Source organism: Schistocerca nitens, chromosome 2 (assembly GCF_023898315.1).
Source record: "Schistocerca nitens isolate TAMUIC-IGC-003100 chromosome 2, iqSchNite1.1, whole genome shotgun sequence".
NCBI lineage: Eukaryota > Metazoa > Arthropoda > Insecta > Orthoptera > Acrididae > Schistocerca > Schistocerca nitens.
In genome coordinates, this window is record NC_064615.1 from 32,156,011 (window position 1) to 32,174,035 (window position 18,025).

At 39.0% G+C, this 18,025-nt stretch overlaps 1 protein-coding gene across 1 annotated transcript in view; it reads left to right on the forward strand.

Moving 5' to 3' along the window:
* The first annotated feature begins 531 nt into the window (after nucleotides 1-531).
* Nucleotides 532-18,025, forward strand: part of LOC126234247 (uncharacterized) — a 29,991-nt gene continuing 12,497 nt past the window's right edge. Inside the window, exons 1-3 of the mRNA XM_049942940.1 lie at nucleotides 532-777; nucleotides 14,769-15,257; nucleotides 15,463-15,624. Of these exons, the coding sequence (XP_049798897.1) occupies nucleotides 699-777; nucleotides 14,769-15,257; nucleotides 15,463-15,624 (730 nt within the window). The 5' untranslated portion in view covers nucleotides 532-698. The remainder of the gene's footprint in view (nucleotides 778-14,768; nucleotides 15,258-15,462; nucleotides 15,625-18,025) is intronic.

Here is an 18,025-nt window from a genome sequence, read left to right on the forward strand (position 1 = left end):
CGTGCCACCCGATAACGGGTGGGCTGCAGATCCGGCCGTCTTGTAATTATTGTCATATTGTTTGCTGTTTTGATTTCTTTTACAAAAGCTTATTCATCTTAAGGTTTAGGTCAAAATAATTTTGCAGATATGTTCATTTTGTAAAAAATGGTTATATATTGTTAAATAAACAGGTTGTGTGAAAAGAAAGTTACATTGGTGGGTTCTCCCTTCCAAGTTTTCATAATTCCAGTAAGTACCACGTATCTCTCGTGTTTCATTTCGCGCAAAAATCTAACGGTGCTACGGCGACTCTGGTCACTCGCTGTGCGGCATTCAGTTGTTACTACACGGCATGTCATCCACGAGTCCCTATTTTGCTGCGTAGAAATACCTTCCATTCCAGAATTAAACTACTTTTTATTATATCTGTAGAATACTGTGTTGGCCTATAGATAAATAACAGTTTCTATTATGTTTACAGCAAGAGTCAATTTTAATATTCGCATGTTTGCTTCAACGGAGTTACGTTGGCAACATGAACAATCACGCGTCATCTGTGATTCAAACCGCGGTATTTGTGTTTAAATCTGTACTGAGTACTGCGATCGCTGTTCCGAAGCCGGTTGAAATCAGTTGTTGCGACGCTTTGTAAAACTTCCGAAGTGCTAGAAGAAGTCTTTTTCTCCAAGGTGTTTTCTTAAATACTTTTATTCACTATGTATGAAATATTCTCAGACCGTGAAACACAAGATCTGCAGAGAAGCAATCACCAGAGGCGCAGTATAGATGTGAAAGGTAATTCTGTGCAATCCTTTCATTTAATATAGCTTATAATTCCCACAGCAATACAGTACTTACATGAGCATATAACACGTATATTGCGCAGCGCGTATCGTTGGCAGGCATCTTTTGAAGGCCTGATTTATTCTGTCAGATAGCCCTACCGTATGGAGCGTTGCGTTGTGGTTGGGAAATACCGTGAGCGGTTTTGTGTTTAGTTGTTGTTGTTGTTTTCACTCGTATATATCATTTACAAGGATGGTATACTTGTCTTGGTATTACACAATTTAAGAACAGCGGAATAAAGTAATTCACATCTACAAACTTAAAGGTCCAGTTTGACAAGGATGGGACAGGTATTCGGCCGTCTCCTTGCAGTAGTAATCTCGACATTTTCCTGAAGTAATTTAGGGAAACTATGGAGAACCTAAATCAGGATGGCTGGGTGAAGATTGGAGCTTTAAATAGTGATAAAAGCCTCATGTTACAATGTTCATTCATTTCTCACTCACTGTCATGGCGCCTACTATACACTTTTTTTTTTCCATATTGCTGCACACTATAAGCTGATATCAGAACCATTTTGTGTACCACAGCTTCCCATTTGCTAGTCTGAAAAAGTGTTTCAGTATCACTCCACTCTGAGTGAAATGTTGAGTTCAGGAAAAGGATAAGGTGTTAGTATTGTACACTGCAAAGCTTTGAAAGTATGTTTTTACTGAAAAGGAAATAAAATGTAATGTGAAATGTTAGATATTTTCTTGTCATCTTTATTATTATTATTATTTATATTAAATTTTTCCCCAAACCCCTATTCTTTATTTAGCAATCCTTCTATGTATACAGTGTCTTACTTAACAGCTATTTAACTGTCTTTTTAAATAGCCTAAGTTCTTTCTAACAATTTCTTTGATCTTCCTTGGCAGTTTATTGTACAATAATCTTCTTCTTTGGCAGAAAATGCCATTTTGAGTTTTATATTTCTTCTTTCTTGGTGCATGTAAGTTCATTCTAGGTCATGTTTGATGGTCATCAACAGGACCTTTTGTTCAGTAATTATCAATGTTATTTTTGATGTGCACAACTATAGGTAAATGGACTCTCACGGTGCTGTTAAATTCACCAGTGTTTTGAACAAATCTTTATAGTATGCTTGATGACTAGTTTTGTTTATTATTCTTATGGCCCTTTTCTGTAAATTGTGTTCATATTTAATGCATTTGTTCCCCAGAAAAGGATGCTATAGCTAAAAATTGGGTGTACCTATGAGTGATATGTAGTTAAGAGACACTGGCTGTTACATACTGATGACAGGACTCTTAAGGGCATAGCGTGCTGATGACATCCTGTTTGCAAGTATCTTCATATGTTTGCATGACTTCAACTGAGAACCAATCGTCATTTCTGAAAATTTTGCATTTGTCACTGTCTACACAGGTGCCATTTTCCCTCTCCAAACAGAAATCCATGGCATTTGTTTTCTTTATGTTCAGTTTCACTTTATTGCATATGAACAAATTGTAAACTTCCTTGCATAATTTATTTGCTTTCTCTGCAAAGAGTTCTCATGTTTTCTCAGTGATTATGACATTTCTGTCACCAGCGAAACTGACTCTACTTGGGAAGTCATTGATGTATATCAGGAACAGTATTAGTCCTAACAGGCTAATTGAGGAACTCCTATATTAATGTATGTTGATTCTGAGAAGTGTTCTAGCATTTAGTAGTAGCAGATCAGATGACTTAGATTGCACCACAAAAAGCTATTACTATAGGTACTCTTCCATAAAATAATTTTAACCTAATTGTCTTTTATTACTGCTCAAAAATGTTACATTAATACATACCAACGTAGTGTAACCAGCTACCATTGCAAAAAAATGCAGGATAGGTTGGAAGGTGACAGTTTGGTTTTAAGTTGGCTAAGCCAGTGAATGTGAATATAAAGTCATAGATATAATGATGTACTGATCTAAATAGTGTAGCCATAGGTTCAGATAAGACTAAAAAGTGACAATTAGATTGTGAGTTGACAAAGCAAAGTCAAATGCTTTAGAGTTAATCTGTTGAATTGATATGATAGTTTAGTTTGCAGTTTAAAATAGCCTACAAATAACATGTACTTGAGTAATTATTCCGGAAATACGGAAGCGTCCGATCCCGCCCGTCTGCTTTGACCCATGACGTCACAAATATGGTGGAAACAAAAACAAACACACACACTTTCCACAAGAAGCCTAATGACACTAACGGGACAAGCGCGGGAAATGGGGTGTTTTGGGTGGAGGGCAAACGAAGTATAAACAAATTTAGACGCCTTGCGTAGCTACAACGTGTAAGTGAAGACAGCCATGCATGAATACCCACCCACCTCCCCAGGGGTCGTTACCCCTGCAACCCATAGAAGATAAAGATGCTTCAGTAGCTGATTAGTGTTTTTTGTCTTTAAAAAAAAAAAAATCTCACGGGATAGAACGAACAGATCAGAAAGATACATATAATAAAGTAAAACAGAAATTGGAGGAAACAGATAATTAAAATAAGTAATAAGTGTTTTTAAATTTAAAAAAAATATCTCACGAGATAGAACGAACAGATCAGAAAAGTAAATAAAATAAGATAAAACAGAACTGGAGACAGCCACACTCAAACCTAACTCCGCGCAGTCATGACGTCACACACGACAACACCCTTACGTCACGGGTCAAAGCCGATGCGTGGGATCGGATGCTTCTGTCGACCCATTATTCTTGTAAAATATGGGGAATGACCAAGGAAACGGCTGAAGGCATATGATTTGAAACATAGCTCTATTATGATTGTGTTTTGAATCTCTTTGGTGCTATTGCAGTTTTCTGAGGCTCACAAAGAACCCTGACTATTTTGTGGTGGTTTCTTTCTCTGTTATTTGTTTCGTGGTGACTGACATAATTCAGGAATGAAGAAATGGCCTTCATTATCTTTCATGTAACCTGTTTTAACTCTTTGCAGTCTAGCTTATACTTGTTGACCTAAATGGGAATGAAATGTCACCCAAATACATCCTCTTATTGGGAGTGGTTTAACAAGCAATATAGTGAAACAGGTGGATGGGAAAAAATGTGAACATACGAAGAAATTAATCACATTACCAGCATGACTTATGTCAGATCCATGGATTTCTCAAGGAATAAAGGTACCTTGTAAGACAAAATGGAAACTGTATCTGTCGATCAGAAACAGCTCTGATGTTGATGCTGTAGCTCAGTATAAGAACTACTGTGAAATATTGTAGACAGTAATACAGATACAGACATTAATGCAAATGCGTTATGAGAAAAAGACGGCCATGTCACTTAACAAAATAAAGACAATGTGGGGTTATAGTGACTATGGAGACATAAAATCATAGATGAAGAGCAGCAGATAGCATTAAGAGTATGCAGTGTTGCAAAATTTTCTAACACAGTTCATAACTGTTACTGAAAAAAAGGGGGGGAGGGGACATCTGGTTCAGTAGATGCTGCCATGGGATATCTCAGACCACTCATTTAAAACAAATTCGGTGATATAAATATGACCCTCATTATTCTGGCAGAAGTAATGTTAATATAAAATCTGGAAAATAAAAAAAGTAATGGTTTTGATAAAATAACAGCAGAGTTAGAGTGTTCTTCTGAGTCTAGTAATATACTAACAACAAAAACAATAAATTATTGACAAAATTATTTAATTGGAGAGATAAAAAATCTAATCAACAAGCGGTGGCAGAACACATGCATAAGACAGTTGTAGTTGGCTAGCTTTCGGAGCCGGTGGCCCCTTCTTCAGGCAGATGGGTCGAAGGGGAAGGATGAGGGGTGAATGAAAAGGACTGGAGAGGTCTAGGAAAAGGGGTAGATATCGGGAAAGTCACCCGAATCATGGGTCAGGGGAGACTTACCTTACAGGATGAGAAGGAAAGACTTCCTTCTCATCCCATGTGGTAAGTCTCCTCCGACCTGCAGTTCTGCATGACTTTCCCGAAGTCTACCCCTTTTCCTAGACCTCTCCTATCCTTTTCCTTCCTCTTCTGCCTGAAGGAGGAGACACAAGCTCCAAAAGCTTGCCAATTACAATTGTCTTTTATGTGTGTGTTCTTACACCACTTGGTGAGTAGATTTTTTTATCTACCCTATTTCGTAACATTAATTTATTTGAGTTATACTTTCTGACATGTTGCACACCCACAAGAATCGTCCCATTTTTGGGCCTGTGGAATGAAAACTGAATTTAATCTAAGCAGTTATTAATCAGAGGAACATTTCCCAAACGATTTAAATATGCATTCTTGAAAATTGTGGAAAAGGAAATATTCAATTGGGTAGAGTGTGGATACTATAACCTGGCAGTTGTAAGTGTAAACAGGTAAATAAACGAGAAATCAGACTGTCAGAGAGCGTGAGAAGTGGTGTCCAGAGGAACAAGCCCCTCCACCCCCCTCACACTCACAAAGCTGACAGCCTGAATGCATGTTCTGTGCTACAAACAAAAGCAGAATTGACTTAATAATGCTCGTAGGGAATGCTGGCCCTTTCTGCTGTTGTGAGGCTCATACCCCAAGCCCATCCTGGACCAGGATTAATATCTTCTCATATCAGAATGAAATAAGAAAAGAAAAATGAGCAATGCTCAACATGAGCAAAGCAGAGTACACAAAGCATTTGGTAATGGCGAAAACCCAGTTGGCTACTGTGTCAGGCAGTCCATAAATATGTAGTTCTGGTTCAACCTCCTGACAAGTATCTGCATAATACCATTTATAGGTGGTAGGCCTACTGAAAAATCCACGGAGAAATGTAAACAGTATGACAAGCAAAAAAAACTAGTTGTATGAATATAATAGAGGGAAACAGTCCACATGGGAAAAATATATCTAAAAACAAAGATGATGTAACTTGCCAAACGAAAGCGTTGGCATGTTGATAGACACACACACAAAATTCAAGCTTTCGCAACCAACGGTTGCTTCATAAGGAAAGAGGGAAGGAGAGGGAAAGACGAAAGGATGTGGGGTTTAAGGGAGAGGGTAAGGAGTCATTCCAATCCCGGGAGCGGAAAGACTTACCTTAGGGGGGAAAAACGCGCGCGCCCACACACACACACACACACACACACACACACACACACACACACAAGCAGACATTTTCTGCTTGTGTCTGTATATGTGCGGATGGATATGTGTGTGTGCGAGTGTATACCTGTCCTTTTTTCCCTCTAAGGTAAGTCTTTCCGCTCCCGGGATTGGAATGACTCCTTACCCTCTCCCTTAAAACCCACATCCTTTCGTCTTTCCCTCTCCTTCCCTCTTTCCTGATGAAGCAACCATTGGTTGCGAAAGCTTGAATTTTGTTTGTGTATTTGTGTGTCTATCAACATTCCAATGCTTTTGTTTGGAAAGTTACATCATCTTTGGTTTTAGATATAACTAGAACGTACACTCCTGGAAATGGAAAAAAGGACACATTGACACCGGTGTGTCAGACCCACCATACTTGCTCCGGACACTGCGAGAGGGCTGTACAAGCAATGATCACACGCACGGCACAGCGGACACACCAGGAACCGCGGTGTTGGCCGTCGAATGGCGCTAGCTGCGCAGCATTTGTGCACCGCCGCCGTCAGTGTCAGCCAGTTTGCCGTGGCATACGGAGCTCCATCGCAGTCTTTAACACTGGTAGCATGCCGCGACAGCGTGGACGTGAACCGTATGTGAAGTTGACGGACTTTGAGCGAGGGCGCATAGTGGGCATGCGGGAGGCCGGGTGGACGTACCGCCGAATTGCTCAACACGTGGGGCGTGAGGTCTCCACAGTACATCGATGTTGTCGCCAGTGGTCGGCGGAAGGTGCACGTGCCCGTCGACCTGGGACCGGACCGCAGCGACGCACGGATGCACGCCAAGACCGTAGGATCCTACGCAGTGCCGTAGGGGACCGCACCGCCACTTCCCAGCAAATTAGGGACACTGTTGCCCCTGGGGTATCGGCGAGGACCATTCGCAACCGTCTCCATGAAGCTGGGCTACGGTCCCGCACACCGTTAGGCCGTCTTCCGCTCACGCTCCAACATCGTGCAGCCCGCCTCCAGTGGTGTCGCGACAGGCGTGAATGGAGGGACGAATGGAGACGTGTCGTCTTCAGCGATGAGAGTCGCTTCTGCCTTGGTGTCAATGATGGTCGTATGCGTGTTTGGCACCGTGCAGGTGAGCGCCACAATCAGGACTGCATACGACCGAGGCACACAGGGCCAACACCCGGCATCATGGTGTGGGGAGCGATCTCCTACACTGGCCGTACACCACTGGTGATCGTCGAGGGGACACTGAATAGTGCACGGTACATCCAAACCGTCATCGAACCCATCGTTCTACCATTCCTAGACCGGCAAGGGAACTTGCTGTTCCAACAGGACAATGCACGTCCGCATGTATCCCGTGCCACCCAACGTGCTCTAGAAGGTGTAAGTCAACTACACTGGCCAGCAAGATCTCCGGATCTGTCCCCCATTGAGCATGTTTGGGACTGGATGAAGCGTCGTCTCACGCGGTCTGCACGTCCGGCACGAACGCTGGTCCAACTGAGGCGCCAGGTGGAAATGGCATGGCAAGCCGTTCCACAGGACTACATCCAGCATCTCTACGATCGTCTCCATGGGAGAATAGCAGCCTGCATTGCTGCGAAAGGTGGATATACACTGTACTAGTGCCGACATTGTGCATGCTCTGTTGCCTGTGTCTATGTGCCTGTGGTTCTGTCAGTGTGATCATGTGATGTATCTGACCCCAGGAATGTGTCAATAAAGTTTCCCCTTCCTGGGACAATGAATTCACGGTGTTCTTATTTCAATTTCCAGGAGTGTATATTTCAGCTTCTGTTGGTATCACATGGTTCCTTCAATGAGTACAGCTGTTAGCAGAGAGGTGTTTTCTTTCCTTTTTTTCCATAAATAGGATTGCAAGTTGACTGGGCAGCACATCATAGCAATATAGATTGTTCAGCACGCCCCTTTCTGGTATGTAGTCATGTGCTTTTCTGACATCGAAGTGAGCACAATGAATTTCTTCACTTCAGTCTTTCAAGTCTTTCTTATTTGAACACACCCACATAGCAATATACTACCTTTTTCTGAAAGCCATATTGTGCATTGTGAAAACAGTGGATCACTGTAAAGAAATATAAAATAGTATTTTCACTTTTTTACTGGTCAGCAGCTCTGTATCAGTGTGGATAATGCTCACAATAAAAGAGAACCTAGTAAAGCTGGTGAAACATTTGTGATAAGTTATTGTGGTATTTGTTTACTATCTAGTGGCAATAAGATATCATAGGAATGAGATGTACATATCCAATTTGTGTTACGAAAGGCAAATAGAATTGTTAGTTTTGCTGGGAGGTTTGTGGGGAAAGTATGATGCATCCATAAAGAAAACTATATATAAGATGTTGGGGTCATTGCTCTGCCATGCACCTCATGATGGTTTGCAGAGTACAGCTGTAGAAATAATCAATGAAATCACCTAATAAAAAATAAATTTCAACCTTGATCATTTAGAATTTTGTGATATTTGATTATTCTGCATATCAAAATAAGGTAAAATCAAAAATTAAAGACTTTTTTCCCACTTTTAGAGATTGATTTTAAAAGTGACCAAAACTGAGACTTTTGTTGAAACCTTAAAATATCTCCAAAACTATTTGACTTACAGATCTGAAATTTGTACCACATCATTTGTTTTCTTATAACGTTTACAAATATGCTACATGACCATATTCATATAAACACTGGATTTACCTGAACCATTTTTTTAATTTTTAAAATTTGAAAAATGGGAATTTTATGTGTTGGAAAAAAAAATTGGTCAAGCATACACTATTTGTTAATGTGTGTGCTTAATTTCATGGTGGTATTCCAATGAGAATATAGTGAAATTTTATTTTACTGCAGTTTTCTTTGCCAACTACACAACAACTTTGCATGCTGGTTGTTAAAATTAAAGTATTGTGTACTAATGAACCAAATTTAAGTCTGATTTTAACAATTTTGTAAACAATGCAATATAACAATTAACCTAAGTAGCGTAAGGGTTATTGTGTCTTTTTCATTTTCTATAACTTTTAATTTGGTTTTTATGTTCATGACACAGCAAAAATAAATACTATCAGTATATAATTATAAAATAAAAACACTCACTTCTATTGACACAATAATGCACTTCAACACAGATTGGTTGTTAAAACAAAATTAGCAAAGCACTGGAGGGGAAAGGGGGAGCAGGTTGATTCATGCAACACACCTGGTGCATGAGTCGAGCATACATGTAGCAATATTTCTGTAGTAGTAGTGATAGTAGTATTATTTTAAAGAGAATGCATTAAGTTTCAGTACAGTCTGTGGACACCATCCCTAAACATCACTGTACTGCGTTGCTGGATTTGTAAAATGGTATTTCGAAAAAAAAGTGTTTCTTTTTTTAAATTACTCTTCAAAATTAATGCATTAATGTAATTTAAACTATTGAATTTTACATTTTATTTCTCTTGTAGGTTTCTTCTTTTTAATGCTTGTGATTTATCTTTCATTGATTTCTTAAGACATAACACAAATTATGTTACAAAGAATCTTATGGAAAGGTAAAACAAGTTGTAGCATGTCCAATTACTCTGAGTTTATGGACATTCCAAAAGGATTGCTTTCATTGAATGCCTCTTTAGCTTCAGTAGGGGAATCTCCAGTAATAAAAAAGAAAGGTATCAGCTCAAAGAAATACTGCACACATAAAGCTGAAAAAATTACGTGCAAATTAATTGAAATCGTCTTTCAGGAAGAAACGGACAAAAATCAGAAAATTTGTGGCTGTGGTGGTCCATAAGCAAAAAGTTTAGACAAATCTCACATTTCTAGAAAAGTGAAAAATTCGTAGTGTAGGGGTCCCTACCCAGAAGTTGGCCGCGCACTCGTATAGAAGAACAGGTTGGAGCAAAGTAGTACATGACAAGAAAAACAAACAAGAAACGCAGAATTTTTTAATTGTAGCACAAGGTGACAAAAGTAATAGCTGCCCGAAGTTCTAAATGCATGCGGAAAATTTGACACGTACTGCTGACAAAAACAGCTGTGACTTCTGCTCTCACAGAGACAGAACCATGAATCGGGTAATTTTCTAAAGGGCTAGGAACAAGCTTTCATAGCATATACAAGCAGCCCATATTCAAACAATGTACATAATTAATGACAGTGATCTTAACCTTAACCTTTTACTTTGAGTACCTCAAAACATATTACCTTCAAAATTTCTGAAAAAAATACACTGAAGCACCAAAGAAACTGGTATAGGCATGTGTATTCAAATACAGAGAGATGTAAACAGGCAGGATACGGCACTGTGTGCAATGCCTATAGGAGGCAAGAAGTGTCTGGCGCAACTGTTATATCGGTTACTGCTGCTACAATGGCAGGTTATCAAGATTTAAGTGAGTTTGAATGTGGTGTTATAGTCGATGCAAGAGTGATGAAACACAGCATCTCCAAGGTAGCAATGAAGTGGGGATTTTCCCATACGACCATTTCACGAGTGTACTGTGACTATCAGGAATCCGGTAAAACATCAACTTTCTGACAATGCTGCAGCCGGAAAAAGATTCTGCAATAACAGAACCAATGGCGACTCAAAAGAAACACTCAACATGACAGAAGTGCAACTCTTCGGCAAATTGCTGCAGATTTCAATGCTGAGCAATCAACGAGTGTCAGCGTGCAAATCATTCAACAAAATATCATCTATATGGGCTTCCAGAGCTGAAGGCCCACTCATATGTACCCTTGATGACTCCATGACACGAAGCTTTATGCCTCATCTGGGCCTGTCAACATCGACAGTGGACTGTTTGACTGGAAACATGTTGCCTGGTTGGATGAGTCTTGTTTCAAATTGTATCAAGTGGATGGATATGTATGGGTATGGAGACAACCTCATGAATCAATGGACCCTGCGTGTCAATAGGGGACTGTTCAAGCTGGTGAAAGCTCTGTAATGATGTGGGGCATGTGCAGCTGGAGTGAAATGGGACCCCTGATATGTCTAGATGAAAATCTGGCTGGAGACATATGGAAGCATCCTTTCGTGTCTATTGTGCATTCCGACTGAGTTGGGCAATTCCATCAGGACAATGCGACACCCCACATGTCCATAATTGCTAAAGAGGGACTGTTCTGAGTTTAAATACTTTCGCTGGCCACCAAACTCCCCAGACATGAATGTTATTGAGCATATCTGGGATTGCTTTGCAACATGCTGTTCAGAAGAGATCTCCACCCCCCATCGTATTCTTACAGATTTATAGGCAGCCCTGCAGGATTCATGGTGTCAGTTCCCTCCAGCACTACTTTAGACATTAGTAGAGTTCATGCCTCGTCATGTTGCGGCACTTCTGTGTGCTCGCGGCGGCCCTACAAAATATTAGGCAGATGCACCACTTTCTCAGGCTCTTCCGTGTATATTTGCTGTGTGGTACATGACACAACATGGTAAAAAATTAAAAATGGGATGACTTTTGTATTGGGAGGTATAAATTAATATCTACAGTAATATGATACAATAAAGTAGCACAATCCGTAACAAACTGTCAAAATGTACAGAAAAATATATTAACTTTTTAAAAGATACTGCAATAGCAATACACAGAAAGGTAGCAATATGAACAGGCAATCATTTGTAATATGCAAAGTACAGATGTGTTTGATAAGATCAGTGGCTTAATGACAGACCACAAAATTAGTGACAGACGTGGGAAGAAATACACAAAAACTAGGGCCTGTGGCTCGGGTGAACCGACTACATTAAAACTGATATTAATCACAAACCTGCTGAGAAAAGAAAAAAAAAAAGACAGAGAAAAATATATGCACAGTAGTAGTTCAAGAAAGTGTCTGAAGTGTTCCAAAGTATATACGAGAAGATGCAAAGAGTGAAACAAATGTATCTGAAATTATAATGCAACTGAAAGAGTAATTCAATACTAGCACTACAAGCAGTGAGTAGATCAAAATATTGACACTTCTTCTGAAAAGTTGGAGCATTCAAAGGATTGAAAATTTAATTTGTATCTACAAACTATTTCGTGAGAAAAACAAAACAATTAGTCAAAGTATGTAGTAACTTATGAGCTCATAGTCAGAGACGTAAATGAGTCCTAAATGAACACATTGTGAACTGAGAAGATATGTCACTGTTTGCCTGGAAAGAAGAATTTCTTTTCTGTCGAGGAAGATAATTACACGGTTCATAAAAAAAATCATGTGTTGGGAAACCTTAATGAGATGTCAACCATCCCAGACTGAAAATAGCATTACTCATATTTTGCCAGTTAAGACTCAAGAACTGCGTTCTCATTGTTGCAACTGGTACCCATAGTGTGTGTTTCTGTAGTGTTAATGAAAATGTGAGGCTTGTGTTGGAACTTCCTGGATTGAAAGAGTTGACACCTGATGTTGACTGTCAACATGTACAAACACTGTCTAGCTCAGATCATTTGTAATCCTGCACAGCCAAGGTGTTTATCTGTCAACATGTGAGCACTGTCCAAATATACATTCTTTCATGACATGGGTATGAGAGTTGTTTGACGAAAATGGAATTGAGTAACAAACTGTGGAAATCTACAGATAGACCAACTCTCCAAAGACATGTATCTTCTGTGGCAGGCTTCTAGGAAAACATTGTGAAAAATTTTAATGAAAGCTCCTGTTGCAGGTCTCCATAGCCACCCAACAGTTTGAATTTCTGCAATATCTGAGATAGATAGATAGATAGATAGAGAGAGAGAGAGAGAGAGAGAGAGAGAGAGAGAGGACAGTGAATACATTGTTATATGCATTCATCAGTTTGTTGCTTATAATAAACATGACACTGAGTGTTTGTCTTTTCCAATGTCATTTGGTTAATTGTACAATATCCCATTTCCATAGAACATCCAAGCACGTTATTTCTCAGATGCTGCTGGCCCAGTATAAATACTACAAGAATTTTGCAAACATATCTTTTCATCAAAGTGATTTCAGTTTCTGTGCAGAGTGGGATTTCACTGCCACATCAAGTGGCTAAGGACCATGTTATGGTATTGGAATACCATCAGGAGACTTGCTTCCCATGCCAATCTGCAGTGTATATACAATTATCAGACGATGACACCCTACAGTTGTGTGTGGGCTTGTTCCTAGAACATTTCAGTTTGTCACTTTCATTATGAAATTAACAGTGAGTCTGATGAAGGAGCATCTCTCCTTCTTGAGTGGTTAACACAGGTTTGCACAGTTGCAGGTACCCACAAGCTACACTGTGTTGTTCCCACTGGCCAAACAAAATCCAGTTGAAGATTTTTCCAGTTCCCCATACATCAGAAAGGAGTGTTGAACACAGATTCAACAAAACTCGTACCTCGGTGATATCACTGGATACGTTGCCTGCATGTATGAAGTTTGCTGCTGGCTTGAATGTTTTTTGAATGTTAATAAAGATAACAGTGTGTTTACAATTAGCTTCTACATCCTCACAGCCCTTCACCTTCATTTTCGTACCACAAGGAACCTGACATCTTTACTCTGTACAAGAAAGACTTTCTTACAAAGGTTGACTGAGAAAAGCAACAGGCCAAATTTCACTCCACCACAATTTGCACAAAAAGTGTCATATCTTGCTACCCAGTATTGAAACATGGTAAGTCCTGATGATAAATTTGTCATTGCATTTGTTTCTATAAATATGAACCCTTTTTTCCATGCATTCCACGCCTGTTTGGCTGGAATGGTTATATTGTTTTGCGTCAATGTAGGTTGGAGGACATAGTCTGTTACCTTGCATATTGCAAATGCTTGTTGTTGACCTGTTCACATTGCTACCTTACTGTGCATTGCTAGCACAATATATTTTTAAAAGTTAACATGTTTTTCAGTGCTTTGTCATTTTATTGCAGTTCAGCTACACCAGTGCTAAATTAGTACAGAGGTTCACAGTTAACATGCAAAAGAAAATGCTAACATTAAATTTAAATATTTAATTCTAATAATGCAGTAAGTTGTCATGAAATGGAAAAATAGCAATGACTTGACAGCCGTATATGGCTTTTGTCATTTAATTTTCTGTTATGTTAGTGGTAAGTCAGAAGCCGTGCAGGCTATGTGCTGCATGCTGTGCTTACCAGTAAAGTAAAATTTATTTTAATATGTTCACACGTGAATAACATCATGTAATTTGGCACACACATTAAAAATGTATAAGTAACATAAAATTATTTCAAAACAAAAAAAAATTGTGTTTGTAATTTTAAGAATTTAAAAAAGTTGGTTTTGGAAAATTCAGAGTTTTAAGAATATAGTAAAGTAGCACATATTTTTAAAGCCTATGAGAAACTGAACAAAATCGTACAGCTTTTGAGGTGCAATCATTTTGAGGTTTCAGAACATGACCAAAATCCCAAAACTTAAACTTTAAAAATTCAAAAATGAATGGTCCAAAAAACGTTTAATTTGGCGTTTTTATACGGACAACTGCTAGTATCAATACCAACATTCAGAGTTTGTATCAAGTACGCTAAGTAGAGGCTACTTGCAGACATTTAACAAATTCAGATGCACTCTGCAAGGATAGGAAAGTTGAATGAAAATCTGGAGGAAAAAATAAGCTCTGTACTCATAGAATTGTTAGGTAAATGTAGAGAACCAGTATTCAAGGAAAACTATACAACAATTCTGCTGTTTCATTCGTATAACTTGTTTAGGCACCCTGAAAATAAGATAAGGGCACTTGCTGAGCCTTATAGACAATTTTCACTTGCTCCATATTTGGATGAAGTACCAACGGACTGTGGTTTTGTTGCCTCCATAATTTCCTTTTATGTGGGTTTTTTCTGCACTGTACAGTATACATCATTTCTTTGTGTTGGTTGAAGACCATTGTTTAACATTTTATTTTTATCTTCTTTATTTTCCAGGAGGGTGCATTCTTAAATCTAAAGGTAGTGATGTCCTCAAAAAGAAAAATGTTTTTGCTGATCTCAGCAATATTATGAGACAAAAAAATGAAGCTGAATCACTGATAGATGATGATCACCAAATTTCAAACCTGTCTGCTTGTGACAAGAAAAGCAAAAATGTAGAAAATGACAATGGCAAGGATAGGCACCAGAGATTGTATGAAACAATGATAGCAGAGAAAAATATCTTTCCTGGCACAGCTTGTGAAGTTCCTAATTATCTTCTAGATGCCCCATACTTGTACAGTGAAAATATCCTCTTCGATGAAAGCAGTAATTCCACTTTCGGCGAAAATTCCAGAATTGAGGAAGATGTTTTCTTTGGAACATATTATTCCATTTCAGAAGACGAGAGAGAATTAATTAGCACAGCTAACTGGGATATGGATACACCTGAAACTATGTCTGGATATTGTTCTGAAGAGGGAAGCTGCGATACAAGTTATGGTAAGAATTATTCTCTTATAGGATAGTTGACATAAAATGTGTGCCCATCTTAATGCTCAGGTAGATTGTGAACTTAAGCTTCCACACCATTCTTAGCCATTTCTGTACTTTTTGTGGTGCAGACTCCCTATCAGGAAGAAGAGACAAACTTTTATCATGAAAAACTGCAGTGTTTCCATTATTGTTTCTTTATAACATTTTACAGATGACCGATGGCTTGAGAAACCTCTCTGGAGGACAAGTGAAGGATTTCACCAGATTGTTGAAGTGCCAGAAACATCAAAATGTGAAACACTGACGAAACTGGAAGACATGGAGTTTACCAGTTTCTTTACTGAAATCCCAACTTCTGTAAAAACAACTTTAGGTACTGTATTTGTACTGATTTTATTCATTACCTTATTTATGCTCTTTGGATCATTTCTGCACAAGGAAATACTACTTGGCACACGACACTGTGTGGGTTGATTCTCCAGCCTTACCATCAACCGCAGCCCTGCAGCCAGGCGACTAGCACGAGTTTTGGTGTTCTCGTAAAGATAAGTCATTTTAGATTATAAAACATATAGATTAGTACTGATTATGTGGTAAATAAGTGTATTAGTGTGCCGTTTAAGTCTACCATTAAATGTTTCATTTTTCTTTACGTAATATAGCAGTAAACGCGAAAAGACCATACAGTCGTATTTTCTGTTTACGTTCTGCTGAAGCAAATCTATAGAATTTCGTTTAGTTGTTCCTTGCTCTCTCCAGCAACTTAACTTAGCGTACCTCTTCATTATTTAACTAGCATTTCCGGAAAGTAGCGTAAAGTTTAAGTTGTTGTTTCAGAAACTTTGCACTTTTGTTTTTGTTTACACACAGTTGCGTATAGGCCAAATTTGTGTAACCATATTTTCGTGTTTCTGTAATTTAACTGACTTATTCTTAATAAACTATTACGTTTATCATGAGTGAAAAGTGCTTGACTTGCCGTAGAATTGTTAGGTCGGGGCTTTGGTGTGATGGGTGCTGTAGTTTTTTCCATGTGGGTGACTGTAGTGGCATGGGAATAGGGGAAGTAAATGAGATTCATCAGTGGTTTTGTAGGATTTGTAGTAGAGACAGGAAGATACTAGAACAGGAGGGGAAACTTGCCGCCCTTCAGGTTGAGTTAGACAAGGCCAGGGGAGATCTTGACAGGTTAAGGAGGGAGAAGGGTAACGAGAGGTGGGAAGTGGCAACAGGCAACAGGAGGAACAGGCCTAGAACTTTGTCTGACAGCTTTATGGTGAATGTGGAAAATAGATTTGACCTGTTGCTTCAGTTAGAAGCTGGTGAGCCTCAAGCAGTTGCAGGTGTAGACAGGGCACAACAAACTTTCAGCAGCAAATTGAAAAGTAAGAATGTAGGGAAATCAGTAAAGAGAAAGAAAATGTTGTTGTTAGGTAGTTCCCATGGAAGAGGTGTTGGCCAACTTTTGCAGGATGAACTAGGATCAGAATACCAGGTCACCAATTTTTTTTTAAACCTAGTGCTGGTCTGGAGCAGGTGACAGAGGATTTAGGATCACTTTGCAAAGATTTCACTAAGGAAGACACCGTGGTTATAGTGGGTGGGGCAGGTAACAGTATTGACAGAGATCCTGGGTACAGTATAGAGTGTGACCTGGCGAAGATTGCATCAGCATCGAAGCATACTAGTGTTGAGTTTGTATGTGTTCTTGGGCGCCATGACCGACCTCGTTTGAACTCTTCTGTCAAGAGAGTTAATTTGGAGCTGGAACGGCTGCTCATGTCGGGTGCGGGGTCACACATTGGTGTGGTTCATGTTGATTCTCTCAGTAGGTGGGATTATACTAGGCATGGCCTTCAACCTCAACAGGAAGGGGAAGGGTAAATTGGCTGGGGAAATAGCAGGAAAGTTAAAGGGGGGAGACACTGTCATGACTGGTAAAATACCAGTGGTTATAGGATTCAGAAAAGATCCTTTTTTAGGGTAGGAAGGACAGAAAGAAAGCAAATTTTAAGAGAGGTTAGAACTGAGACAAACCTTCAGTTTGAGAAAGAAATCAAAAAACATAATTCCAGCTTATTACATCACCATAAACAGCCATTGGTTAAGAATTTTCAACTGTCAGCAGATATTTTAACTCCACCCAATTTTAACTCAGTCAATGAGAAATGTCAGCTATCTTTATTGCATCAAAATATTTGAGGACTGAGAAATAAAATTAATGAATTAACTATCTGCATAGATGAATTAGAGTCTTCAAACCCAGCTGACATAATCTGCCTCTCTGAACATCATGTGACCACTGGTATAGAACTTTTAAGTGTTACAGGGTTTAGGTTAGCATCTCACTTTTGTAGATCGGAAATGGAGAAAGGAGGAGTTGCCACATTCATCAGGAACTGTCATAAATTTAAGAACATAGACATTCATAAATTTTGCCTAGAACAGCATATGGAAGCATGTGCAACAGAATTAGAATTTCACAAAAAATCCTTCATAATATTAAGTGTATATCGAGCACCTGCAGGTAACTTTAATCTGTTTGTCAACCACCTTGAAGCTGTACTGGCCCATTTAACAACCAAAAACAAAGAAATAGTGGTTGCTGGTGATTTCAATGTAGATTTCCTTGAAGACTCTCCCAATAAGAACTTGTTTGAGTTAGTAACACTATCATTCAACTTAATTCCCACAGTAAAGTTCCCCACTAGGATAGCCACTTGCTCACAGCCATTGATAATGTCTTTATAGAAAAGTCCAATGAACAAAATTAT